This window comes from Nothobranchius furzeri, chromosome 9 (genome assembly GCF_043380555.1).
Source record: "Nothobranchius furzeri strain GRZ-AD chromosome 9, NfurGRZ-RIMD1, whole genome shotgun sequence".
Classification (NCBI taxonomy): domain Eukaryota; kingdom Metazoa; phylum Chordata; class Actinopteri; order Cyprinodontiformes; family Nothobranchiidae; genus Nothobranchius; species Nothobranchius furzeri.
In genome coordinates, this window is record NC_091749.1 from 52,774,233 (window position 1) to 52,801,843 (window position 27,611).

Here is a 27,611-nt window from a genome sequence, read left to right on the forward strand (position 1 = left end):
GGGGGTATCGCGTCAGACCCGTGCCACAACCCGTGCACGCGCATTGGGTCCACAGCGCGCGTGTGAACGGGACTCGCGAGCGAAAATATACATGGCAGCACGCGCGTGAACGGGACTCGCGAGCGAAAATATACATGGCGAGAGGTCATTTGTGCACTGAGAGGGAGCAAACTGTGTCTGTGAGCGCACAAGGATGTGCACAAGTGACAAACCTGCGTGCGCGCGTTGCCAACGAGCACACGGCAGAGGAAAACGTGCGCGCGCGGCAGCCTCTCTGCGCGCTCGGCAGCCTCTGCGCGCTCGGTTTCTAATTCCGCTCGCTCGGCTGTGAGGGCTTTTGGCACTCTGGAGGCGTGGCCTGTGGCAGATCTTCCCTGTCCTCTGATTGGTTAGTTCACCCCGCACTTTACTCTTTACCTATCTATATAAAAAAAATCTGAGATTCAGCAGTTGCTGTCATAGCTCAGCTGGGAGAGCGGGTGACTCTCACTCTGGAGGATCCAGGTTCGAGTCTGGCCAAGGAACATAGAGTTGATGTCATATTATTCTTTCCTAATTCCTGTGATATTATTTTACAGTTGTGACCGTTCAACTGTCATTAAACGTCCGAATGTTTGCTGGGCAGTGTTTTAAAAAGTGCACATAAGCTAGATGGTTTTTACCAGGTAAAAATAGACTTGTGGGTGTAGGTATGTTCAACTTTAAAAAGTTCTTGCCTCATTAATGTATTGTTTATTTTTTTCAGCATTTAATTGACAAATTATCCTTTCAAATAATTAATTGATGAGTTACATAATTCTCCATTTAGAATTGTTGAATGGACTGAGTCAAGTTTGGTGCACTTTATATATTTCAAAACATGTTTTTTTTATTTTAATTATGCATATAAATAATTTTAATGTTAATTTATTGAAATATTTCTATTTTTTCATTACCTCACCCTTGTTTTGACAAAAACAAGACCTTGCTGGATAATATCATGGAGAAACTATTTGTTCACAGTACATGGCTCAGTGAGGATCTGTATACCAAAGGAGGAGATACTCAGAAATCTGTCTGCAGATTGTTACAACCCAGACTGGAAGTGGTGGGCTGTAATAAGAAAGGAGACCAAACAGAGGAGTTGGGAGTTCAACAACTGATTTATTTAACCACAGTAAGGATTTACTAAAGCAAGTTAGTGAACAGAAAATGGCCATCTCAATGTTTTACTCGGATGTCCCTCAGCAGGGTGCAGCACTGTTGAACGTCATCTGAATGAAAGCTTGATATGCAGCTTCTTTATGAAAGTGTGTAAATATACAGTGTGGTTGCCGTACATATGTTGAGGTTCTCAGACATCAGGCTTCTTTGTCCAGGCCTTCACTAGTGGGCTATTTTAAAAGTTGGTAAGGAGAAAAACCACAGCATATAGCTGATTGTTTACAAATGCAAGGAGGGGAATAACAATCAAAAACCTAGTGTTCTTGGACCAGATGAATGGAGCGCTCCACATGCACTCAGAGATGTTATGGCTTCTGTTTCTATAACTTTACATGCAGACATTTGAGGTTTGCCAGAAAGAAAAGCTGGCCTGTACACTTTGCAGGGCACAATGTCATCAATGAAGAAACCCCTGTCTACCATGATGACCATCTCTAGTTGTAGCATTTTCAACACACCAGATTCCCAGGTTGGTCGCTGATAGTTCCAGCATACAGTGCTGAGACAAAGGTCACTGGCCTATGTGGCACAATCCAAATGAGCCTCTTCAGAGTGCAGTTGAACTTGAGGAAAATATATGACTCTGGAAGAGAGGGGAATATGGCCATTGACACCTCAGATCAGTGCAGTCAAGAATTACTGGTGTTTGGGTAGTCCTGAACGTGTTGTGATGCCCCCACCGTCTCATTGGGTTTTCATTTGTGTTTAATTGTGTTTTTCTTCTGTTGTAGGCAGCTCGTTAAGCAGCCTTGGAGGCACCTGGGCTCAGGGTGTGGTGCTGCCTACAAAGCCTACTGTTTTTCTGCTTTCACTGGGTCTCTCCTGTGTGGTGGAGAGTCCTCACTGGCCATTTTCTGTTCACTAACTTGCTTTAGTAAATCCTTACTTTGGTTAAATAAATCAGTTGTTGAACCCCCCACTCCTCTGTTTGGTCTCCTTTCTTATTACAGCCCACCACTTCCAGTCTGGGTTGTAACAATCTGCAGACAGATTTCTGAGTATCTCCTCCTTTGGTATACAGATCCTCACTGAGCCATGTACTGTGAACAAATAGTTTCTCTGTGATATTATCCAGCAAGGTCTTGTTTTTGTCAAAACAAGGGTGAGGTAATGAAAAAATAGAAATATTTCAATAAATTAACATTAAAATTATTTATATGCATAATTTAAAAAAAAACATGTTTTGAAATATATAAAGTGCACCAAACTTGACTCAGTCCATTCAACAATTCTAAATGGACAATTATGTAACTCATCAATTAATTATTTGAAAGGATAATTTGTCAATTAAATGCTGAAAAAAATAAACAATACATTAATGAGGCAAGAACTTTTTAAAGTTGAACATACCTACACCCACAAGTCTATTTTTACCTGGTAAAAACCATCTAGCTTATGTGCACTTTTTAAAACACTGCCCAGCAAACATTCGGACGTTTAATGACAGTTGAACGGTCACAACTGTAAAATAATATCACAGGAATTAGGAAAGAATAATATGACATTAACTCTATGTTCCTTGGCTGGACTCGAACCTGGATCCTCCAGAGTGAGAGTCACCCACTCTCCCAGCTGAGCTATGACAGCAGCTGCTGAATCTCAGATTTTTTTATATAGATAGGTAGAGAGTGAAGTGCGGGGTAAAATAACCAATCAGATGACAGGGAAGATCTGCCACAGGCCACGCCTCCAGAGTGCCAAAAGCCCTCAGCCGAGCGAGCGGAATTAGAAACCGAGCGCGCAGAGGCTGCCGCGCGCGCACGTTTTCCTCTGCCGTGTGCTCGTTGGCAACGCGCGCACGCAGGTTTGTCACTTGTGCACATCCTTGTGCGCTCACAGACACAGTTTGCTCCCTCTCAGTGCACAAATGACCTCTCGCCATGTATATTTTCGCTCGCGAGTCCCGTTCACGCGCGCGTTGCCATGTATATTTTCGCTCGCGAGTCCCGTTCACACGCGCGCTGTGGACCCAATGCGCGTGCACGGGTTGTGGCACGCTTTAAACGGGTGGGCTGGTGCCTATCTCCAGCAGTCCACGGGCAAGTAGGCGGGGTACACCCTGGACAGAGTCCATCGCAGGGCAACACACAAGGTAGAGGCAACACAGAGACACACAGGACAAACAACCATGCACACACACACTCACACCTAAGGACAATTTAGACAGACCAATCAACCTAACAGTCATGTTTATGGACGGTGGGAGGAAGCCAGAGTGCCCGGAGAGAACCCACGCATGCACAGTGAGAACATGAAAACTCCATGCAGAAAGACCTCGGGCCGGGAATCGAACCCAGGACCATGTCGTTGCAAGGCAACAGCTCTAACCACTGCGCCACTGCATACAACATTTATACATGCTGACAAATTTAATCACATGATAGTGGAAAGACATTCAAGAAGAAATAAATGAATTTAAATGGACTTAAGCATGTTTAAAGGCGCAAAAACAAACTATAAATACGCAGCTTAAATTAGTACAGTATAAACTTAATACAATCTATAATTTTAAACAAACGTATTTTAATAAAATCAATCAATCAATCAAATTTTATTTGTATAGCACCTTCTACAACATTATCCGAAGCCCAAGGTGCTGAACAACATCATTAAAAGAAAAACATTCTCAATACATGGGCATAAAAGCACGATAAAAACATAAAATCATAAAATAGCAAGCAAACAGTATTACAGATAAGAGATATTGGAATAAGACCAATCGATTAAAAAAACAAATGTCAGACAAAATAAAATCAAGCATCCGGTATAAAAAGAAGAATAGTTAAAACCATAATGTTAGGGCAATTCAAGTGACCCTAGCGCTGAAACGCAATCAGATAAAAATGAGTCTTTAAACGAGACTTAAAAACTTGAAGGGATGGAGCCTGTCTAATGCTCAGTGGCAATTCGTTCCACATAGTTGGAGCAAAAATAGAAAAAGCACGACTACCCCTCGATCGAAACTTCGACCGGGGGACCACCAGAAGTTCCTGCTCGGCTGAGCGAAGAGCCCGAGATGGAGCATACCTGTTCAAAGCGCAATAATATACGGGGGGGGGGGGGGGGGGGGGGTGGGGTGGGCACTGCCCTGGAGGGCCTTATAAACGAGAGTTAAGATTTTAAACTGAGCTCGATATTTTACCGGGAGCCAGTGCAGAGCAGCCAGCACTGGGGTAATGTGCTCTCGACATCTAGTGCCTGTCAGGAACCTAGCCACAGAGTTCTGCACAAACTGGAGCCGTGCAACCGTGCACTGGGCCAGACCAGCATACAGAGCGTTGCAGTAGTCCAGCCGAGACAGGACAAAGGCATGCAACACAGACTCCAGATGAGCTCTGGACAGCTGAGGCCTGATCCTGGATAGTCTTTTCAGGTTAAAGAAACAGGACCTCACCACTGTATTTACATGAGTGTCAAGATTGAGTGCTGAGTCGATTTTAATCCCCAAATTACTGACCATTTTCTTTTCATAGGGTGTCAATGGGCCAAGGTCAATATCAGCACCAAAGCCATTTCTTCTGCCAGGACTAAGTATTATAACTTCCGTTTTGCTCTCATTTAGGTGTAAAAAATTTGAAGCCATCCAGCATTTTATGTCCTTCAAGCAATCCAGTAAAGGAGAAACAGATCTATCCTCCCCACGTTGAAGAGGGAGATAGATCTGGCAGTCATCAGCAAAGAAATGAAATTTCATATTATGCTGGCGAAGGAGGACTCCAAGAGGAAGCAAATAAACTGCAAATAGGAGAGGACCAAGGACAGAGCCCTGTGGCACACCCCAACGAAGTTTCACGCTGGGTGACGTTACCTCACCCATCTGAACACTAAATGTCCTGTCTTGAAGATAAGAGCGAAGCCATTGGAGGGCCTGCCCAGTTATCCCTACCCAATGCTGTAGTCGGTCCAGAAGGACTTCGTGGTCAACTGTATCAAAAGCTGCAGATAAGTCAAGCAATAGCAGAACAACATCATTGTCCATGTCACAGGCTAAAAACGTGTCATTAAAAACCATTAAAAGAGCAGATTCAGTGCTGTGACCTTTCCTGAACCCTGACTGAAAGGTTTCCCATAAATCATTTGTGTCCAAAAAGGCAACCAATTGTGAATACACGACCTTCTCCAGCAGTTTGGAAAGAAAAGGGAGTTTTGAGATGGGCCTGTAATTAGCTAAGGTTGTCACATCCAGCCCCGGTTTTTTTAACATGGGATGAATAACAGCCTTCTTAAACGAGGACGGAACCATACCAGAAGTAAGACTGCCATTTATGATTGCCAACAGCAAAGGGCCTATCACTGGAAAGAGTTCTTTATAAATTCTAGGGGGCAGCACATCACAAGGAGAGCCAGAAGGTTTGAGCTGAGCGACCAGTTTTTCCAAGTCTGATAATGTAACAGTCTCAAATGTTTCCAGTGTAGCCTGGAGCGGCTCTGGGAGTAGAGAGTCAGATGGTGAGTTTGTAATGGCAGCTCAAATAGATGTAACCTTATCAACAAAAAAGTGAAGAAAGTCATTACAAGTTTCAACTGTGGGAGGCAAAGCGCTAGAATCAGAGAACTCAAGTAGCGAATTTACTACAGAGAAAAGAGTGCATGGATCATGAGAATTTTTTTCCACGATATCAGCAAAGAACTTCAGCCTTGCTTCCTTAAGAGTTTGCTGGTAGCTAAACAAAGATTCTCTGAATATCTCACGAGAGACTTGGAGTCTGTCTTTCTTCCATTTCCTTTCTGCCCTCCTACAGGATTGCCTGCAGGCCCGAACATCATCAGAGAGCCATGGTTCTGGCCTAGGCCTCTTCTTTCTAATCCTAAGAGGTGCAATTTTATCCAAAATGTTTTTACAAATACTGTCAAATTGGAGTGTAAGCTCCTCTGCATTAAGTGACATTGTGTGTAGCTCACTTCCTTCTGCACATAGGAGCTCACCAAGCTCAATAACCTTTGCTGCATTTAAAACACGACGGAATCTCACATGAGAGGAAGCCACAGCAGGCATGCAGGGCAAGTTAAAATCACATAAAATGGGCGAGTGATCAGAAAAAACCGGGCTCAGTATCTCTACACCAGCAACAGAGAGACCAATAGACATCACTAAATCCAAGGTGTGTCCCTGCACATGAGTAGGACCCAGGACCCACTGTGACAGATTAAGGGAGCCCAACAGATGTAAAAAGTCTTTGGCGAATGGCTTATCAGGGCAACACACATGAATATTAAAATCACCAAGAATCAAAACATGATCATACTTTAGCATGTTTACAGACAGGAGGTCAGAGAAGTCCTTTAAAAAGTCCACATCAAATTTAGGAGGACGATATATCAACGCCACGAGCAACAGAGGAGGTGGGCCAAGTTCAAACAGGCACATTTCAAAGCTGGAAGGAGGATTTGATGGAATAAGCTGTTTACAGTTGAAGTGAGATTTATACACGACAACCAGTCCACCGCCTCTGCCAGAAGACCTCGGGACATTAAAACAGCTACAACCCACTGGTAGCAGTTCCAGTAAAGCACTCGAATCTCCCATAGGAAGCCAGCTCTCACATATGCACAGGAGTTCCAACCCCTGTGCAACAAAGAAGTCTTTCAAAATGAAAGTTTTATTCATTACCGACCTGGCGTTGACCAGACCTAGCCGTGTGAGATGTGGAGTCGTCGGCTCAGCGCTGTTTAAACCTAGGGACGTGGATGCTACCCCCGTACAGGTCACCGGGTGGAGATTCGCTGGGTTGACTCCCCTCCATCGGTACCGAGACACTGGACGAAAGCGCGGGTGCGCAGTCTCCTCCTCAAACCCCACCAACGGCACGAGGCAGGACGGAGCTGGCTCCAACAGGCGTGATGGCGCCACAAGATGACAGCTGATACCCGTCAGCTCAGCAAGCTCCCTACGGGACCGTGACAGCTTGGACCGTAGTCTCACCCGCCGTCCACCACACCTTCCACGACCCCTACGACGCTTCCTCCAGTTAGCCCGATCCAGGAGCCGCCGAGGCACAAGTGGTGGTGCCGAGCGGCACTGGCAGGAGGACGAAAAACCGGAACTCCTCCAGCCCGTCCAAGCACCCGGTTTCACCAGGCCAGCAGCTGATCGAAGTTCTAGAAGAGCCTCTCGGTCATAAGTCAGCAACAAAGTCACATTACACACGAAAACACTTAAAAATAATAAAAAGATAAAATATCCGACAGGAGACAGACGGCTTGCCACGTACACCGGCGCCATCTTGAACCTCTTTTTTCAATAAAATGAAAACATTATCTTAAGTTTTGATCTTGCTTCATGCTCATTCAGGCAGTTTTTGCCTCTGCTGAATCAGAAATTCTGTGTGAATTTTCTGAATGTGAACTTATTGTTTGTTATGCTATTTGAACATTAATAAAACATAAGAAAAATAATTAATAAAACCAGCAACACTTACCACGGAAACCATTTAGCACGCTCCACTCCAGAATTATCTTCAGGCTTGCAGCATCACAGGCCTCAGTCACAGCAGAAACACGTCTAATGAAATGTTCCTTGGTTAAGCTTCGGTTTATGTCCCCATATTTCCTCTGTGATGCAGAGAAATATCCAATATTTTGAAAGGGATGGTTTAGTGTAAAGTACTCACGCATCCTGTCATCAATTTGGTACCACTTTGCAGGATCAGATCGGTAGCTTGTGGACACCCTTTCTGGGTCTAGAGGCTCCTGCTGTAAGACTATATTGGGCTCACTTCTGGCTGGCTGCTGTTCTTCCAGTTCATCCTTCTGTGACAACGTTGATGTTGACGGCGGTGGCGCCACAGCGTCTTCCGCCGCAATGCCCGCCGCATCTTCGGGCCGTGTCTCCTCCGGGTCTGGCTCAGGCACCTGCCTCTGGCTCTGCCGACTCAAGTAGGTTCACAGCTGTCGGACAGCTGCCCGAGCAGCCCGACAGAAACTTTGTCAAAGCCCCCGGCTGTCTCTTCTTTTGTTCCTCTTCATTTTTTTTCTTTTTACGTTTTGCCGCACCCGAAAGCATCGTGAAAGTTAGCCTACTCAAAAACACCTGCTAGCTTTGTTGTGTACCGCTCTGACCGCTTCTCTGACGTCCTTAATTGAGTGGCGCCCAAGTTGTAGGCTACAGCCATGGGCTGGCGTTAATGTGACATAGCTAATGTAACAGTCTATGGTTAAGATAAACATTGTCACTGTTTTTAGTTAATTAATAAATATTGAAATAAATTGTAGATAGGAGTCCTATCCACAAATTCTGGACATTTGTACATTTTATTTTAATGTACGTATTTTTAATTTTGTCCCCCTGTCTGGGCCCCATCCATCCAATCAGACCATAGGCACGTGCCTACTTTGCCTTTGTGTTAATCCGGCTCTGACTGTCCTCCTAAAAATAGAAATAATGAACTCTATTGGCCAATACAGGTAATACTCCAAAAATTTGATTATGCTGCAACAGTCAATCACTTTCAGTAATTCAACATAGACTGAGGGACCATCTAAAGGCTCAGGAACCCTTTGTAGGTGATTTGGATTCATTAGCTGATTAAAGTGTGACACTTAGAGTCTAGAATAGTGAAGCTTTTTACAATATTCCACTTGTCTGAGAATATGAATTTGGGGTTTTCATCATGATCAATTTTACTTTTTTATTTATTTAGTACTTTCAAGCTCATTTTAGTCAGCCCCAAAGTGCTTAACACACCAGAAATAAACACATCACAAATACAGTGAAATACACAAAATTAAAAATGACTGTTACACAACTACAAACACAACTGAGACAAACATTTATAATTAAAAAGAAAGAGTATAAATGTGTCTCTTTAGCCTGGATTTAAAAACACAAGTGATGTAGCTGTTTGAACAATCAAATGCAGAACATTCCACACCTGAGGCCCAGCCAACGAGAAGGCTCGCCCACCTTGCGTTTCGAGGCAGACCTCAGTGAATGCTTTGGAGCATGGCGGTTTACAAGTGGCTGAAGATAAACTGCCACCTCCCTAGAAAAACTTGAAAAACAAAGACTAAAACCTTAATATCAATTCTAAATTGGACTGGTAGCCAGTGTAAGTCCGCCAGCACTGGGGAGATGTGATCCCTCCCCCTTGTACCAGTTAGAAACCTATCTGCAGTGTTTTGAACCAACTACAATCTGTTTACGGAAGCTTTACTTGCCTCTGTCAGAACAGATTTACAAAAGTTCAGCCTTGATGTGATAAAAGCATAGATTACACTCTCAAGATGCTTCCTCAGAATAATTGACTTAATCCTGGACAAGTGATGCAAGTGGAAGAAACATGTCGTGTTTATATGCTTATCGAATGAAAGGGCTACATCGATCTTCACCTCCACCTTCTCCACAAATTAAAGTTTGGATAGTTCCCCTGGAGTCAGACAACTATTCCCTGAGCCAGACCTAAAGATAATCAACTCAGATTTAGCTTCATTTTAACAGAGAAGGTTATCTGCTAACCAGGCTTAACCTCCTCTGAACAAAGTGGTTATAAACCATCAGAGGAGTATTTGGAGACAGGAAAGTAAATCTAGCAATCATCTGTGTACAGGTGAAACGTAACTTTATGCTTCTGAAAGGGCAGTCCTAAAGGTAGTAAATACAATGAGAAGAAAAAAAAAAGGTCTAAGGACAGAACCTTGTGCCCCCCCCCCCCACCCCCACCCCCCACCCCCCCACCCCCCACAAGGAAAAAAGAGAGGGGGACCCTGTGTAAGGAGAAACTCCCTATGGTGACAATAGTCCTGTGAGTCAGTTGGGATCTAATCCATTGTAGTACAGGTCCTGTATTCCGATACCCACTTTTTAAGATGGTCCAAAAGGATGCTGTGGTTCACTGTATCAAAGGTTTTCATACACTGTATGCCATAATCATCTCTATTATAACAAATACATCCTTGAAATCTCTGGAATGAGTCTATCTCATATATTAGTTTCACTTTTTAAGTAGAATTACCAAATTAAATGAACGTTTGCACGATATTCTAATTTTTCAAGTTGCATCAAGTTGAAGTAACTAGTAATCTACTCACAGGTAAGAGTTTGATGTAAATATGTAGAATTTATAATAATAAAGACTGAAATGAATGCTGTGTTTTTCATTTTCACAATACATCACCATTGTGACTACTGGTCACAGTGGGGGTCACAATGTGAATAATGGTGTCCGACCTCTCACAAGATGTGTGGATCAATGGGCTGAGCAGTTTTGGATCAGAAGTTTATTTTCTTGGCCACACTTTTAAAATATTTTTCCTACTGTAGTGTCATGTCCTTGAACTATCCTGGATAACTTTGTGGCAGATGGGAGAGCATAACACTGTGTGCATTGGTGCTCTTAAAAAGAATATGTAATTTTGCACTCCTCATCAGAGACACCAAAAGGGGGTTATTAGAAGAAAAAAAAGCAACACATTTTATGTTAAAAGAGACTGAAAAGCACCTGTACAACACAAACACTGGAACATGACCATGCTTTACCCTGTCAAAGAGACTGCAGTATGTTTAGAACTCTTTTCCACCTCATTTTAAATTTTTTTTTCTGCTAGAAAAGACCAAACCGCTGTTCTTCCGCTTCCTGGTCAGTATCGGTGACATAAGAATCACCTTTACCCAAGCAGTGCATCTTTCCTTTAACTGAAAACTCAACAAATGATCCAAACAGCTGAAAAATTTTTTAGCTTTACACTGTTTGATATTTGACCTCAATGTATGGTGGCTGAACGGAGGGTAAAACAAGGTTTTTGGAATCTCAGACTAAATGCTGCTCCATGTTTTTGGTCTTGCTCCTGTAAAAACAGGTTTTTCACAAATGAATTTTTACATGGGTGGACAATAAAACAATTGATTTTTCTAAACTTACTGTATGTTCTGAGTTAGCGTGGTCACATTCAAAAGGTTAATAAAAACAATTCACTCCAATTTCCTGTTTGATAAATGCACCACAAGGAGGCGTTGTCTGGCAGACCGAGAGGGCAGAGCCGCTAACAGTTGCACACACACAGGCTCACATTGGCATTGTGACATCATATGGTACCAGCTAATGTCATAGTGTACCTCTTAGCCAACAGCAGTGGCAGATTTAAATTCAAATGTAGTGTAGAGGTTTTGCCCAAAGAGGTCACAACCCTGATAGTTTTAGGCAAAATATAAATATTAACTAAAATGCACTAAAGTGCCAAATTGTTGACTACACGTGTCATAGCTCCAGGTCGGCAACAAGATGACGCCTGTGCTTGGATTAGCTGTGGTCACTGGCCACTTTTTCAAACTTTTCTCTACTAACCTCCTCCTTTCCGCCTTGCTTCTGTCCGTGGTCCTTTTCAGTAGTGTCCTAGCTACCATCTATGATCGCCAGACTATTTTGTCCTTCGATTTGTCCGCGATTGTCCAAGATCAGGGTTCATATCAAGATCCTGGTTCTGGTCTTTATGGCCTTACATGGACAAACACCATCATACACTGGTGATCTTCTCAGTCCCTACACCCCCAGCAGGTCCCTGAGGTCCAGTGACCAAAGCCTACTGGTTGTGCAGTACACCAGGCTGAAGACCAAAGGTGAGAGATCATTTGCTGCTGTGCACCCCAGACTCTGGACCTCTCTCCCCCTGAGCCTGTGTAGAGAAGATGTTCTTATATTTAATTAGAAACCATAAAATGTGAAATATCACGAGGTATGAAATGTCACCTTAATGGATCTTTGAGTAAATTTAACCAGAAGATCGGATCTTTTTATTGCAGGGATTGAGCAACACTTCGTATCAACTTCAAGGAAAGAAAGTGAGTCAGGTTTAAAAGTTTAAAGATGTTTTACTAAACAAATTAAACAAGACTAACTTTAAACACTAGGTGTATGGTGTAACTAAGGTGAAGTAAGACTGAGAATGGTGTATGTGTGAAATATGTTCAGAACCAGCAAATCCAGAGAAACAATTAGTTCTGATGGGAGTGAAGATGATGTTTCGCTCTAAGCTTTGGTTTAGAGATTTATAACACACACTGAGACGCCATTCTGTCGGTCTACATACCCTTGGCGGAAGTTCCTGTTAGATCAGGAATGTCGAGGTCCAGCTTGACCTCCTCTGGAACCGAAGCCGGTAGAAAAGCAGCAGTTGCCGACCAGACCAGTCTTGAGATACTTCCAGGTCACGACAGTTTTACTGGCATCGAGGAAGACCCTGATAGGAGTCGTGATGGTTCAGCTTTTATTCTGAAAGGTACCATTTGCAGGTGGAACATGGAACAGATTTCATCCAGCTTGTCGTTAGGTTCTTTCGGCTGACGCCGGGGACACACCGGCCGCGGAAGCGCAGCGAAGCGCCGAGAAGCGAATCGCTCACGAAATTCGGCCGCTGCTCGCCGCTCCTCAGTTCAGATCAGACGCGCCCCAGTCGAGGCGCGCCTCGGCTCAGCTGTAGTTTTTCTTTTAAAACACTTGGTGTCCTCCATTTCCTCTCTGCCTTTTCTCAGCTATTTTCCTCTACGTGTGTGTGTGTGTGTGTGTGTGTGTGTGTGTGTGTGTGTGAACCTATGGTATGAGTTGTTTCTGCCAGTTGAATCTCTTGGAACCCGCTCCAATTCTGCAGCTGTATCCTAGCAGTTTCTTCCGAAATGGGTACGTAAATAACCGTTTTTCGGGGGTCGTACAGCTCCTTGTGTTTCTCACCTTCCATAATTAATTTAAAGTCATCCATCCTAACTGCTTGCCTCAGACGTTCTGCCTCTCTGTCCTGTTTGCTCCTGTGAAAAGACACCAAAACCACACACCCCTTCCCGTGGTCACACACGCACACAAGTTCGATGGGTGTGTGTGTTCGTGTGGTTTTTTTGCAGTGTCTGATTACGAACACATTTGACTATTGCGGAATTTTATTTTGAAATCTTTATTTTGTTAACTTTACCGGCCTGCCTCTTATGTCTAGGTTTGACTTCCTGCCAGAATTGACGCGATTCACCCGCGGCTCGCGAAAAAAATAGAGCCGACGCCGAAATGATCGCTGCACGGCGCGGGCTGGGGCGCCGGCGCGAGGCGATTCGCGGCGCTTCGGCGGCCCATGTGGTCTATAGAATAGCTTAACAAGGGCGCCGAATGAAGGCGGCCCCATTTTCGCAGCGCTTCGGGGCGCTTCCGCGGCGCTTCCGCGGCCGGTGTGTCCCCGGCGTGAAGAGGAAAGTTTACGGATTGGCCACTCCGACAACTTCTCTCGAATGTTTTGAACTGAAGTTAAGACGACGTGGGCATAGTTTTATAATTTGGATGTTTTGATTTACGGTCAAATCAAAAAAGGACAACAAGAGGGGATTTACCAAGCACCAACAAAACCACGCCTCGCATCAGATCTGGAAGGCTCTGATTGGATCAGAAAAAGGAAATGTGTCACGTGCTTTTAGCATCAGTCTCTAGTAGAAATATTTAAAGTTATATTACTTACTATAAACTACTGATAACAACATTGTCATTTCACAGATTGGTTCACATTTTATTATTGGACAAAAACTTTGTTTAATTAGCTTATTAAAAATAGAGTTCTTCTGATTTATAAAAAGAAAGTGTTCATCTTCTTCTCTTGAGCTGGAAAATAAGAAACAGTTTAGGAGCAGAGCATGAGACCTTGAGCAATATCTCATGCAGATTAGGTTTGTGTCAGAAACTTCTGGTGTTGCTTTGAGCAGAGCAAAATAGAGCAGGGCCTTTTAGGTTGGAAATGGACAATTCATCACGCTACCCCTGAGATCAGTGGACTCAGTGGTCTCCTTTAAAAAGCAGCTGAAAACTCACCTGTTCAAGCTGGCTTTGGTGTGACCTTCGTCACCACCCTCTACTTAGTCTGCCTTTACCGGGATCCATTGATTTCCCTCTTTCCTATTTGTTTTCTCTCTCCCTTTCCTCACATTTTTTTCTCCTTTTAAAGATATTTTTAATCAGTTTAGAAATCTTTTTATACTTAAATTTTTTTTGTTTTGTTTTTGTGAAGTGTCTCGTGATTATCATCTTGAGAGACACTTTATATACCGTAAATCCTCTAATACAGGCCCGGGCCTGTATTTGACTCAAGCTTATCAAGCTCCAGGCCTTTATTTGAAGGAGGACCAGAATTAGAGGCAGGCCTCTATTTCTATTTGAGCAAAATGAACTAATGGTTCGTTGGAGTTTTTGACAACTAATATTGTGCCCACATTTTCAAAGTTAAACACATTTCTTTTTAACAACGGTAGTTTCTGCTTCAGCCCTCCCCCCTCCCCCGTGCAGCGGCCGCAAACTCACTGATGCGCCTGCAGCCTCTCAGAGTTCCTGCTTCTCTAAACATTAAAATAATTATTTCATTTTCTGTTCCTCACTTCTGATTACCTTCAATAGTGTCTGTTTGTTGCAACCACCAGGTACAAAAACTAACTTGTTTTTATTTGACTATTTTTCTGTCCTGTCTGTTTATTATCTTCCTGCATTTCCTCTCAATCCTAAAGAAAAATTGCTATCTCGGTTCATATATATTGACCTTATGAGTTACCTTTGAACTGCAGTTCTAAAAGATCTACCGACCGCAAAAACAGCGGAGTGCTCACTGCTTGGCGGCCGCATCAGTGATCAGTGCGTCACCGGAGGACAAGGTGATGTGCCCCGAACCACAGCAGCGAAACGCATCAGGCGCAAATAAAAGAATAAAAGACAGAAAACATAAAAGGAAATGAGCTGACATGAACGATCGCGTGTTAAATTAGTTTTTGAGGTGGCAACACCTAATTTGATAATGTTACTGTGGTCTTGCTCAGGGCGCAGATGTCTGGAGCTCGTCAACAATCAGAGCTTTGCATGCGCAAGCAGGATAAGGTTAGGATGGGGGGTGAGGGGAAGGTTAAATTGCAAGAGGGAAAAGGTCACAATTTGGTTAAATGTCCGTCTTACAGCGGGTGTCAGTACCGACGCTCTGGCACAGCATGTTGTCTGCCCCCCCCCCCCCCCCCCCCCGACGTGCAGGAGCTTGTCACCTGCTGACAGCAGGCTGCTGTCTTTTCCGAGGGCTGCATCTTGCCGGTCATTATCACGTGAAAGCGACTAGTAGTGAAGTCGACTAGTTCATACAACCCCTATTGCTCCCCAGTATTCTGCAGCATAATCAGCATGTTCTCTTTAAACTTGATATCAAATTTTCCCCTCCTCTTCGTCTCCGCACCTGCCAAATCGCGGTCTGTCACTGGCAAATCAAAAGTGAGATGGATGACACCCCCCCCCACCCCGCGCGGTGGAACTTGCTTGATACCACCATCGACATAATATACCACATTCCACCCGGCCGCAATAAAATACTGGCCATTATTCACCTCCGCCGACTCCGGCCAAAATATGATACCCGGCCGTTAATTTAATACAGGCCAATATTAGAGGATTTACGGTAAGAATGTTTTCTTTCTTTCTTTACAGCACAATTAGACACTCATTTACATAGTTCCTCAGCAAAAAAAAAAAAAAAAAAAAAAAAAGTTGATTTGGGGGTGACTTACTCTTTAATCTTTAATCCAGTGTTATTGCAGCCCCAAGTTCTGAGTGCTCAAACCCTGGCTCCAAAAGGCACCAACATGGAATAAGTAGGATAAATCCGTTTCACATATGTACGTGACATTTAACATACATACCATCAATCTGTATCTACTTATCTTTGATCCAGACAAGTTGTTAAGCAACAATCAGCTAGAATGGTCAATTGTAGGATGATAATAGGCCAGCAAGGGTGAACTGGGGTGACATCACAAAAAACAACACAACAAATATTATTGTATAAAAAACTTTATTCTCAAATAATATCTCCAAAATATCCAATAGATAAACTGTGTCTCTTTAACAGCAGGCTGTGAGGCTGCATTCACATATTGTTATGTGACTCTTTAGAATACTTCATTATATTTCTTTTTTATGAGCTCATTGAAGGACAGAAAAATGCAATTTCCCATCCATCTAAAACCCAAAGTACCAGCATAGCTTTACCAGATAAAAAAAAAGGAGCCTTCAAAATCCTTGTGAATTTCTGCCTACTGTTGGAGCCTAAATTGACATTTCAGATGTCTAATCTCTCTTTAGTTGAAATTAAGTTAAATTTTTGGGATGTAAAGGAAACAATTCGTCAGAATGCTTCTGCAACCCTGAAAGTCAGCCCCCTGCAGAGATATAGCGGGCCATATCAGCCACACAGGGCTGCTGTTACACAAGAACGTCTTCTAAAGATAGTTTCACTGTCAACCCCGAAACACTCGAGGCATTTTAAACGCTAAACATCTGGCGGTTTTCATGGAGCTGAAAAGGCAGAATCTGAAAGCAATTTGAAAGAAATAGCTTTGTGTGAATAATACTCTGGCAATTCATTTGACACCTAGATTGTTTTGTGTATGATTACATCATCATGTATCATTTTCAACAACCTTTTAAAAGCTTTAATGTTCAAAGGAATCACTTACTATGCCAACCCTTGAACTAGTGGTGAGGGGTGTGTTTTTATTTTATTTATTCCTGCAGGTGTGAATTGGATATAAGTTTCTCTCTTGAGTAACGTTAATTCAGGTTTCAGAGAGTTCTCCGTTCTTGTGTAAAAACAGCCATGATGGGGCAAAAAAAATCCCAAAATAAAAGATTAGGACATTTTGGAATTTTTATATCCGATACTCACTTTGAACCATAGATCTTTACATGGTGTTTAACAGTAAAAACATTGACTTTAATGAACAGGATTTTATTTGTACCTACATTGTTATTCATAAAAAGTACAGCTTGTTTAATAATTTGTTTTCTTTTTTACAAATCTCTTCATAAAAAATAGATTTCTGTACAAAAAAGTTTTTTTTTATTTCTTTTGCACCTACTTCAAGTTCAGCAGCACATGATAACGATGATGATGATGATGGCGGTGGTGGAGAAAAATGTTGGCATTGTGATGTTAAAAAACGGAAACAACAGTGATGATAGCGACTTTCTGTTCAAGACCTGCCATTTTTCAAGTTGTCTCCTTGTCACGGGGGACATCAAAAAGGAAGCCAAAATGTTTTAGCACACATTGAAATGCAGAAACTATTTGCTGCACGTAAATATGTTTTACTGAGAACAAATCCACTCAGTACGACTTATGAACGCAGCGCTAATTTGTGTGATGCCTTTGTGTTTTTTAGCAGCCATGCGCTGGAATGACAATTAATCCTCCTCTGCACTTAAGAAGGAAGAAGCTCATTCAAATTCCAGACCAGTTAAGTTACAGATGTTTTAAAGCAGCATGAGAAGTTGGTCCTGAAATGTTGAGATTAAAGCACAAAACAAACAGCAGTACCTCTTTCTGATTCCAATGTTTGATCTTTCTATAAGCAAACAGCCTTCACCGTTCCTTTTCTGTGAGCTTACCAAGTAATAATTAATTAGAAATTTGATGTTTAAAGGAGAAAATTAAAGTTAAAAATTTGACAAGATATTTTATATTTAATTATTTAAAAATGTGTCACGATTTAGTCGTCTGATTGTTTGAATTTTAGTTTATTTCCTCTATGACGGAAATGTTAACTACACCGCTTGAAATTGTGAAACAATAAGAAAATTTCACATTTTAGACTTTTAACAGTTTTAATAACAATAGTTATCTCCAGGATGGTGAAGCGTGCTGGTCAGATAACAGCTGACCCGTGTCACCCTGGACACGGTCTCTTTGACTCGTTGACTAAGATCCATTCGGACCAGAACCTCTCGCAACAAGAGCAGTTTCTGCCCCTAATGTTGTGATTTCTCACATATATGGCAATAAAACCCTTTATTAAGTTAGTTAGTTATTGGAATGTACCAAAATAAACACGAACGGTTTGTTTATCGATATTGCTAAAGTAAACAAATATGTATAATGTGTAGAAATATTTGCAAACATGACAGGAAATGACATCATACCATCAAAACATGAACATTTGTACTCTAATAATGCAAGCAGGTAAACTTAAGGTAAGATTTGTTTTCAGGTGCATTTATTAGTTTGCCCTGCATTATTTTATCAAGGTGGGCTGACTGAACCTTGTTTCTCACAAAAGCACAGCTAGAACACCGAAGACTGATAATATCGGTGGCAGTGGCTCAAAAAGAAACACGATAAAGCAACCAGATGCGCTGCTCCGCATGTTCGGTTCAGTTGCAGCAATCTACTCCTCCTGCTCCAAAGCTTGCTGCTAAAACTGTAAAACCGTTAAAACCAGGGGAAGCTCCAGATGTGTACTCACCAAGCAAATACATTTCAGATTTTCTTGTTTAATGCTTTTCTGCCCAGCCATGAACATTTGATCTTTTTAGACAAATATTATGCAACTATTACTGGCAGCTTGTTCAAATAGTGGTCGGCTCCAGTCTCTGATTGGTTCTTTTGTCATCTAGTCCTGCCTGTGATTTGTTCTTTTGTCCGTTGCACACATTTTTCCTGTTCATCCGAAAAAGTTCATTCATCACCCGAAGATAGTTTTTATATAAGAAAACAACGAAATTATCACTGCCTCAGGAACTAGAAGTTGATCAGATAAAAGCTTTGCTGAAGATAGCAGGTTCTCGAATTTAAGCCTGCGCAAATTCCTGTCTGGTCTTAATTGCAATTGAACTCAAATAAATGAAGACTCTTCCAACAAATATTTGGATCTGGATTATATACAGGTGTAAGATGCAAAAACAATCTCAAATTTATTTTTCAAGTTATGAGTTGTTGGAACCAAAAATAAAAAGTACAGATAAGTAAATTTATATATTTATAAGACACCATGAATCTCGACGATGACCCTGAAAATCACCATCTTTGGTGATGAGAACTGTGCATCTCGGTGCTGTATGCAAATGCAAAATTTCAGCTCGGTCTTTGAAAATATGCAAACAAGGCTTGCCGTGCTACCCATACCATTGTGTTAGCATAGTGGTACCTTTTAGCTTGGTTCAGCATCTTGACTGAGTCTTCGAGTAATCATGGTGCAGGATCTAGAGCAATTGCAATAGAGACATAGAATGTGAAAAATGGCAGCTAGTAGCAGAATCTGATGTATGTACACTGAAGATGGTTTTCCAAAATGTATCACGTCCAGCTACATTTAAATAGTGAGTTGTCAAGAGTGTATCGGGGTCTTAACTCCAATATAAATGGGCACCTAAAGGATGGATCCTTTTATGCAAAATATGATTTTGTTCAAAAAGGTAATTAAACATTGTATGTTTCAGATTTAAGCAGTTTACATCTTGTATTTGGTGACATTTAACATCCAATCCAAATCTAGTTGCAAATTAATCCATGTTTTTTTTTTTTTGACTTAAAAAAAGTCACAATCCTTTACGTAGTATGCTTAAATGCACGGTTGGTTATTTTCAGCTAAGACTGAGCTAATTTTCTCAGACAAGTAGTCAGTAAAAAGTGTTTTAAAATGTCTAACTGGTGCGTGACATCTGAATTTCTAAAACTGGTTTTCAAGGGGCATTTTAACGTGTAGGAAGTGAAAAATCCAGCTGATAGTTAAACATATGGTGCAAAAGACATTTTGAATTTTGAGCATAGCTAAAATGCCAAATTTTACTTTTATAGTGAAGTCATGTTGTGAAATGTCCAAATAAACACGCTAAAACCTAAGTTTGATCTTTCAGGCACTCTAGGAGATCAGATCACTGTCTGTAATTATATATATATATATAAACTAGACTTTTATTACACTAGTAGAAAACAGTCTCTAATTTTCAGGCTCCATTATGCACTCTTGACTCCATAGGAAATCAACTCTGAATTAATCAAATCAATTAGAACCGAGGCACAGAGTGCACTCTTGCAATAAAAAAGAGCTGGCTCATAACCATGTGAGCAGATGCTCCACTGTTGTTTACAGATGTCTTGTTTATTCCTGCACTGCGACTTCAAATGTGTGTCATCTGTCTTGCTAAAATACCACAAGAATTTTAGCACCACTGTGCTACCACTCTGACACCAAAACCAGAAGTTGATGATGGATGGCTGAAACCTAACAAGCTGTAGTCATGTTTAAACACATAATAACCATTCATTGAAGCAGGATATTTTATTCCCAGCTTTCAGATGAAGTAATTTTTGATTAAACTGGATGAAAATGAGACTAAATCGCCTTTAGTTTGGTAATTTACTCCTGCTGCTCTTAGAACAGTTTAGGGCAAGCTCCTCATGCTGACTTTAGGTCAATTAAACTTTGCAAGAAACATCAACATTAATCTTCTGGTCTTTACTGAGTTTTTATGAAGCGACTCTAGTATACCTCTTGTTACACTGAATGTTCGAATGAATGAACTAAGACTTAATGTTATGAAACTGTGCTATTTAACTGATGGAAATGCAAATAAAAATGTAATTTGCAATAGTAGCAATCATACAAATGCTGGATGCATGAAGGTAATCCCAGACTGATGTAAGTGAAAGAGGAAAAACACTAGAAGATGATGAAAGACACACATTGAAAGCAGTTACATCTGTTATCTAAACCAAATGCAGCATCTTTTGGGAAAAACAGATATACAATTCTGAAAGGACACAATGAGAAATAAGCCTGCTAAGTGATTTGAAACTGGTGGATATTCTTTGTTTCTGCAGACATGGATAATACAGCAACATGGACTCACATCATCAGGAAAATTGGGGCTTGATAAGCTTGTGTACTTGTTGCAGTGTTTTTTCCAGCATTGACTGGCAGGATTTGAATTACTCACTTTGCACATGAGGTATTTTTCAAAAACAAACAAAACAAAAAAATAAAATAAATAAAATAGGGGGACTTGGGGGAAATAACTTCCAAGAATAAATTTGCACATTGTTTTCTCAATAATCACTTTGAACCCTGCCATAAACAACCGCTTTGAGACCACTTCTCAAACCAATGGCATGCGTTGTGTGCTCTTTTATATGGGTGTGTTCAAACAGGACCGAGTTCGTCAGAAATGTAAGGTGTTGGAAGTATGCAAGATGAGTAAAAAAAGAACATTTACCCTTTAAAGGTTAGAGAAATGGTCGCAAGCTGCTTTTAGAAGCTAATACTGTCGACTTCTACCAATTCATTCTGAGAAGTGAGTCTATATTTCAATGTGAGGAAATTTCAGAGTAATAATAGGTCAGTGTATAAAACAGATTTTTATAAACGAATGGCTATATGCTCTTCTTATAAATATGTTTGATCTATGGAAGCAACAGTAAAAGCTTTCAACAACAGCTAAAAATGGCAGATCTCATCATTCTTCCTTAGTAGTCCAACTTTCTGGTGGGCCATCATAATGTTGTCATGGCAACAAAATCAACAGCATACCATGTTGTGGTGCCTGCTAACAGGGAGTGAGAAATATAAATGTGTATATACAAACACACTCTAACCCTGTATTTATTAGTCATATTGTCATATTTTCTTAAAGAAAGAAGTTTTTGGAATAAGACCTTTTTGTTTCTTATTGAATGACTCCTTTTGAAAACTCATTTAAATCCAAGAAATGTGTCTTTTTTCTTCCATGATCCAGTTCAAATTAAAGGAACAAAACAAATAATAAAATAAAAAAAAAGAAGAATATAAAGAAAAAAACACACACTAGTGCAAAATTTGTGCGGTTCATATAAAGTTTATATTTTGGGGGTCCCCAGCAGCAGTGGTTTGGGAAGTCCCAAGGAGCCACTGGGCTTTTGAACATACGAGTCTGTTCATCGATATCTTCACTGAAGAAAAATACCAAAAGAGACAAACAGAGGCAACTCTTTGCCTCTATTTCCACACCAACATGTCCTTGTCTCTTTGTTTTGTCTGTGTATTTCTGACCGACAGAGGTGACTAACCGTACTTTTTACCAAAGTCCATTCGTTCAGTTTTTGTCACTCAGCCAGTCTATCTGCTAATCTGTTCATCTATTTCTGAACTTGCGGCTGGATAGAGTAGTACAGTCATCTCTTGGCTGGTAGTCCGAACCAGAGGTACAAGAGGACAAATCATTCCACGGATTTGGGCACAGTTGATTGCAGCAGTTGACAATCCTGACAGCTTATTGCCTCCAGGCTTCCACTTGTTAAGCCACCGAGCACAGCGCAGTGGCTAGCTGGGGAACAAGAACCTTTGATTGGGTTTGACAAGCCCCTGGAAACCAGTCACTAGTTTGCAAATACAGCACAAAAACCAGCGACTGGTTTTGTGGTTCAACACAGTCTGCCTTCTGCTATTACAGAATACAGCAAGGGACGTTGGAAAACATTTAAAAACCATTAGCTTACAGGTAAAACTTGGTTTGCCATGTTTTAGCCTATTTAGTTGCAATGTTTTGTGGGTTTTACATTTTTGAAGATAGTGGTTGAAAAAAATTAATTGCAATAATATTTAAACCAAATAACAACTAAACTCTGCCAACTCTGATTGTCCTGCTACTCACTTCACGCAGGCTAAAACATGTTAAACCTATCTGCAGTTTCAAGTTGACTTAGATAAAATTTGCATCGTCCCATCACTTTTATCACTATTCAGTTATTATCTTCATAGCAAATGGTCTGGTTGATCTTATGACTGTGTTTGGTTTTAAGCTTCACAGCAGACCATCCAACCAATGATAGTTTCCAACAAAACTGATTCCGGAAAATCCTGCTGTGTCAGGAAGTTTTGTTCTGTCAAATTCAGAGCGGTGAAAGGCCAGTAGTAACATTTTGGTCCCGTACAACGATGGTTTATGTTTAAATATAGAAATCATTTTGGGAGAAATTGCTGCTTAGTTGGTGAGGTTTCAGAGGTCCTAATGATTTCAAAAGTACTAAATAGTTTAATGAGTATGTAGAACTTTTTAAAGTTGGGTTTAGTTAAGCTACCATGTGGCCTTCTTATTGCCTAAACTGCAACAATTATTAATTATCACCCCAGAATAAACAATCTCTTGGGGAAAATAATGTGTTACTTGATGGGGCCAATGTCTCACTGGTTTAAGACATTTTTGTGAATGTTGTCTTTTCCTCCCTCGTAAAGTTGAATAACACCATTGCTATAGAAGGAAATGGAGAAGAGCTGCAATGCTGTGAGCAAATCGCTGCCAGGAGACCAGCGTGTTGCACAAAGGCTGCTCATGGTGACAGGTCCAAATCTTAAATACGTTTGCTCTCCTTTGTTCAGTTCCACCGCACTGCTGATGGCAACATGGAGATTGAGCCATTTTAGGTGTAATGACAGGTGAGCTGTACTACACCACGGTGCAGACTGTGTTCAGGGTGGTATCAAATCGAACCGCCTTAGCCTCTGTGGGCTTCATGTTGGTGTCGTACATTGGATTTTCAAATGATGCCTGGCCATTGGAGCTCTCATGGCCAACGTAACCATTGAACTGGACCTTTGGGCGTGTTCTAAATAAAAGAAAACAGAGAAACAGCATTGTATTAATGACACATTCTTTATGCACCAATGAGAAATCAGTCAAATACACAATTAAACTTGTGTTTAAAACGTAACTTTGAACTGAAAATTGCAAGTAAACTTCACACTTTCAGACCACGAAAACTGCTTTGTTCAGTGAGGACAAGGTCAGTAACTGCCTTAGTCCACGGTTTCCCAAATGTTTGGGACCATCTGACGAACCTTTTTGTTACTGTGAGGTAAACAGAAGTGGCCCAAACTCTTACCAGCAACATAGTTAAAAAATGAGAATGTTAAAACAACATTAAATCAAAATTCTTGTTTGGCTGTAAACAACCCACTCTTACCCCTGAGTGTAGAACCTGTTTAGCTCTGATGATCTGATTATTTGGAAATAAATTTGAGCTGAATCTAATAAAAAAATAAATAACTCAGTGCACATTCAGCTGTAAAAATATTCTTATAGACCTAAGAGTTTTTAGCAGGAACAGAACCCCTGATAGAAGTGTAAGACCTGGTTATATTCTTGCCCACAACACATGGGGAAAATAATACATTCTATGAAAGAAATATACAACATCTTAGCTAGGTTTTATACAGACATTAAAGGTGTGGTTCACTTGTATTTCAATGCATTTACAGTGTTCTCTAGTGTAAATCAATGCCTTTAAAGTCATTAAAAATAATGCTATGATGCTCTTTTTCTGAGATGTACAAGTTTGCTGGTGCAGAGGTGGGCTGAAAAACGCAAGATTCCTCATTATTATTAATGCTATGCACACACCTCACATCTGATTGGCTAACAAAACACAGTGAGCCACATTGCAATGATCACTATCATGACAAACACTCCACTCTCTCTCCTCACTGTAAATAAAAAAAAGTCTTCCTGTGACCCGGTGCAAGCTAAGATGGACAAGGCCATGAATGCAAATTCACAGTGTGACATCACAGTGTGAGGATTTTCAAATCCTAAAATTTCACCATCTATTTTCTATGAGAAGCTAACACAGAAGATAGGTGTAGGAGATGGTTTTCATGTTCGCCTGCATGAAAAACTCAGAGTGACCAATTATGATCAGAAACAATCATTAAAAAATGTTTTTTTCAGTCAACCACACCTTTAACAAGACAGGTCTAATCCATAACATTCCAACCCAACTGGGACTGAATGTTTTATCAAGCATCTTGGATTTCATAGGTTTTGAAAGAAATAAATTGGAGTTTTTAGACAGTCCCATCAGCAACATACCTTTTTAGTTTAAGGGAAGTTTAACGAGAGGGTGCTCGCTGCAGAACCACAAAGGCGGAGCTGCACCATAAGGTGGAGCTGCACCTGAGTCAGCCCCGCCCATTCACGCAAACTCAGCCTAGCCCACTGACTTCCGTTTTTGTTTTCAACTTAATTGCAAACTGACCTGACCCACATGAATTACGGCTGTTACTAGTTTACAGTCGTTAATGCTATGTTCTATGCTCCAATTAAACAAGATAAATATAACTTGCTACATGACAAAGACTGAACATATCTCGAAATGAAAAGGTTTCTTTTAGCGAATATCTGCCCACAGCCGGTCTAACAAAAATGGTGTACAACAGCATATCAGACTATCAAGTGTGCTCTGGTAGTCTAGTGGCAAAATCGTGCTTTCCCCTCAGCTGATGCTGGTTCGATTCTCGGTGGGGTCGTCAGCAATCTATTTAGCCAGCTAAAACACTTAATTTGTTTATATTTTAGTTGTAATGTTTATTTTCAGCAAAATATTTATGTCTCTAAAAGTTCTTTGTATTCGGTCGTTCCTAAACAGCATTTTAGTTGAAACTCTGCTCACAAATGGACTCACACTGGCTAAATAAACGAATAAATAAATAAAAAAAACACATTAGTCATTTTAAACGGTATACCAGTAAATTGTTGTAAACATAGTACTGGCAAGTGTAGCTAGAAATGAAGAAAAGAGGTTGTAATATACCTAAAACTTACACTACTGGGGGACAAACCTGCACCAAACTGCATGTCAACCTGACTCCATAACCACTACACCACCACATCTGCTATAAATCATGTGGCATTGCATGTAATTGTCCTGCCCAGTGTGTCTCTGAGATGGGTTGTATGGTTTATTGGTGGTGTCTCAGTAGAAGTCATTTCAGAAATAATTTGTCAGAAAATTCACAGAATTTCCAGATTTGAGAACCAAGTCCAGACCCGCTTCGGGGAAGGAGACCAAATTGAAGCTGAGATGGGAGGAAAATGCATGAATGAAGCTAAAAATGGCTTTGGCGTGTTTCTTATGAGGAAATGACAATATAACATGATTAAAAGTTCCAAAAGTTAGATTTTTAATTATATGGAACCTTTACAAAAACAGTTAAATTCACTTCTCAACTCCGTCCTCAATCTTGCATTTTGTAGCTATAACACCCTCTTTGGTTCCAGAATGCTATCAAGTCTGACAACTGGAAGGAATTGGACTGACTCTGATGGAATGGGCGGGGCTGATTCTGGAATGGGCGGGGCTGACTCTGGTGCAGCTCCACCTTCTGGTGCAGCTCCGCCTTTGTGGTTCTGCAGCGAGCACCACTTGAGTTTAACTCAATGAAATGTGGGCAATAAATTAGTTTTTCCTGTTTTTAGTTTTAGTTCTGCTATCCCAATCCATCTTATCAAAATTAAAGAGGCAATGTGTAGTTTTTACCGTTGATCTATGGAAATAGCCATCAAAACATTGTTGAAAATGAATAGTTGAAAATATGGGTGGCTTTTTACCGTGTAAAAAAAAAATCAGGTCTAAAGTACAAAGGGCATGGGACTAGTGTCTTTTGGGCATGTGACGCTTCTTTCTGGCCGGCTCGGGGTCCTGTACCTGTTGATGTCACACTAGACATATTATTATTATTTATTAATACTACTACTACTAATAATAATAATAATAATAATAATGGGGCAGCAGTAGCTCAGGTGGTACAGCGGATTGCCTCATGATCATGGGTCATGGGTTTGATTCCAGCTCCTGCCAAGGGTATTCTGCTGTTGTGTTCTTGGGCAAGACACTTCACCCAACTTGCTTGTGTTGGTGGTGGTCAGAGGGGCTGACGGCACCAAATGACAGCCTCGCCTCTGTTAGACCACCCCAGGGCGGCTGTGGCTACAAAGTAGCTTACCATCACTGGGAGTGTGTGAATGTGAGTGCATGAAAGCGTCTTTGAGTGTCCTGAAAAGTGCTATATAAGTTCAATGCATTATTATTATTATTATTATTAAAACTACCCTGAAATGTATGTACTGCCCCCTAATGCCAGGAAACTACACACTGCCACTTTAATGTTCTCAGTTTGTGGTGATACATTTTAGTTTGCTTATTTTTTTAAAGAAGTCAAACCAGTAGAATAAAGCAACAAGTTAGCAAACACATCGACTGATTTGGACCAGAAAAAACAAAATATGCGTTAAAACACCCCAAGAGTCTGCTCTTCACCAAATGGAGGTCTGTTGCTATTCTCATGGCTCAAGACTAAAACAACTAGAAGTAAATTCATCCAATAGGTGCCTGGGATTATTGATATTTAATAGTTAAAAAATGAGAACAGACAAGCCCGTGTTACATTTTATACAAACTAAAGTGGGAGGAAAATAAGAAAGCCAGTGAATTTGTACTGAAACAGAATAATGAATGAATCAGTTGCTTTTTTTCATGGTTTTACATAGATTGACACCATCTGTGGTTGAAGTTTAAAATGCATGTTTGAGCCCAATCACTGTGCTTAAATATGGATTTGAAAAGACCGAATGCAGAAGTTCAAATGGATGTGAAATATGACCACCCCTTCATTATTTGTCTGTTGGACGGCGATTACATTTTTGGATAATCAAGTCCCATAATCCAGTTAGATCTAATAATCACTTCCTCTCAAACCCTGTGGAACTATTTGGTGGGAAGAGTGCTGCTGTTTGATTCTGACCTCATTAAGAGTTCGTGTACGCGCGTGTGTGTGCGTGCGTGCGCGTGTGTGTGTGTGTGTGTGTGTGTGTGTGTGTGTGTGTGTGTGTGTGTGT

General features: G+C 41.0%; 1 protein-coding gene across 2 annotated transcripts in view; it reads right to left on the reverse strand.

Annotated features, from left to right (window-relative positions):
- Positions 1 to 15,964: 15,964 nt before the first annotated feature.
- LOC107381856 (CUB and sushi domain-containing protein 1) overlaps positions 15,965 to 27,611 on the reverse strand; it is a 668,617-nt gene continuing 656,970 nt past the window's right edge. For both annotated transcript variants that reach the window (XM_015953775.3, XM_015953774.3), the window contains one exon: positions 15,965 to 23,544. In XM_015953775.3, the coding sequence (XP_015809261.3) occupies positions 23,385 to 23,544 (160 nt within the window). In that variant the 3' untranslated portion in view covers positions 15,965 to 23,384. The remainder of the gene's footprint in view (positions 23,545 to 27,611) is intronic.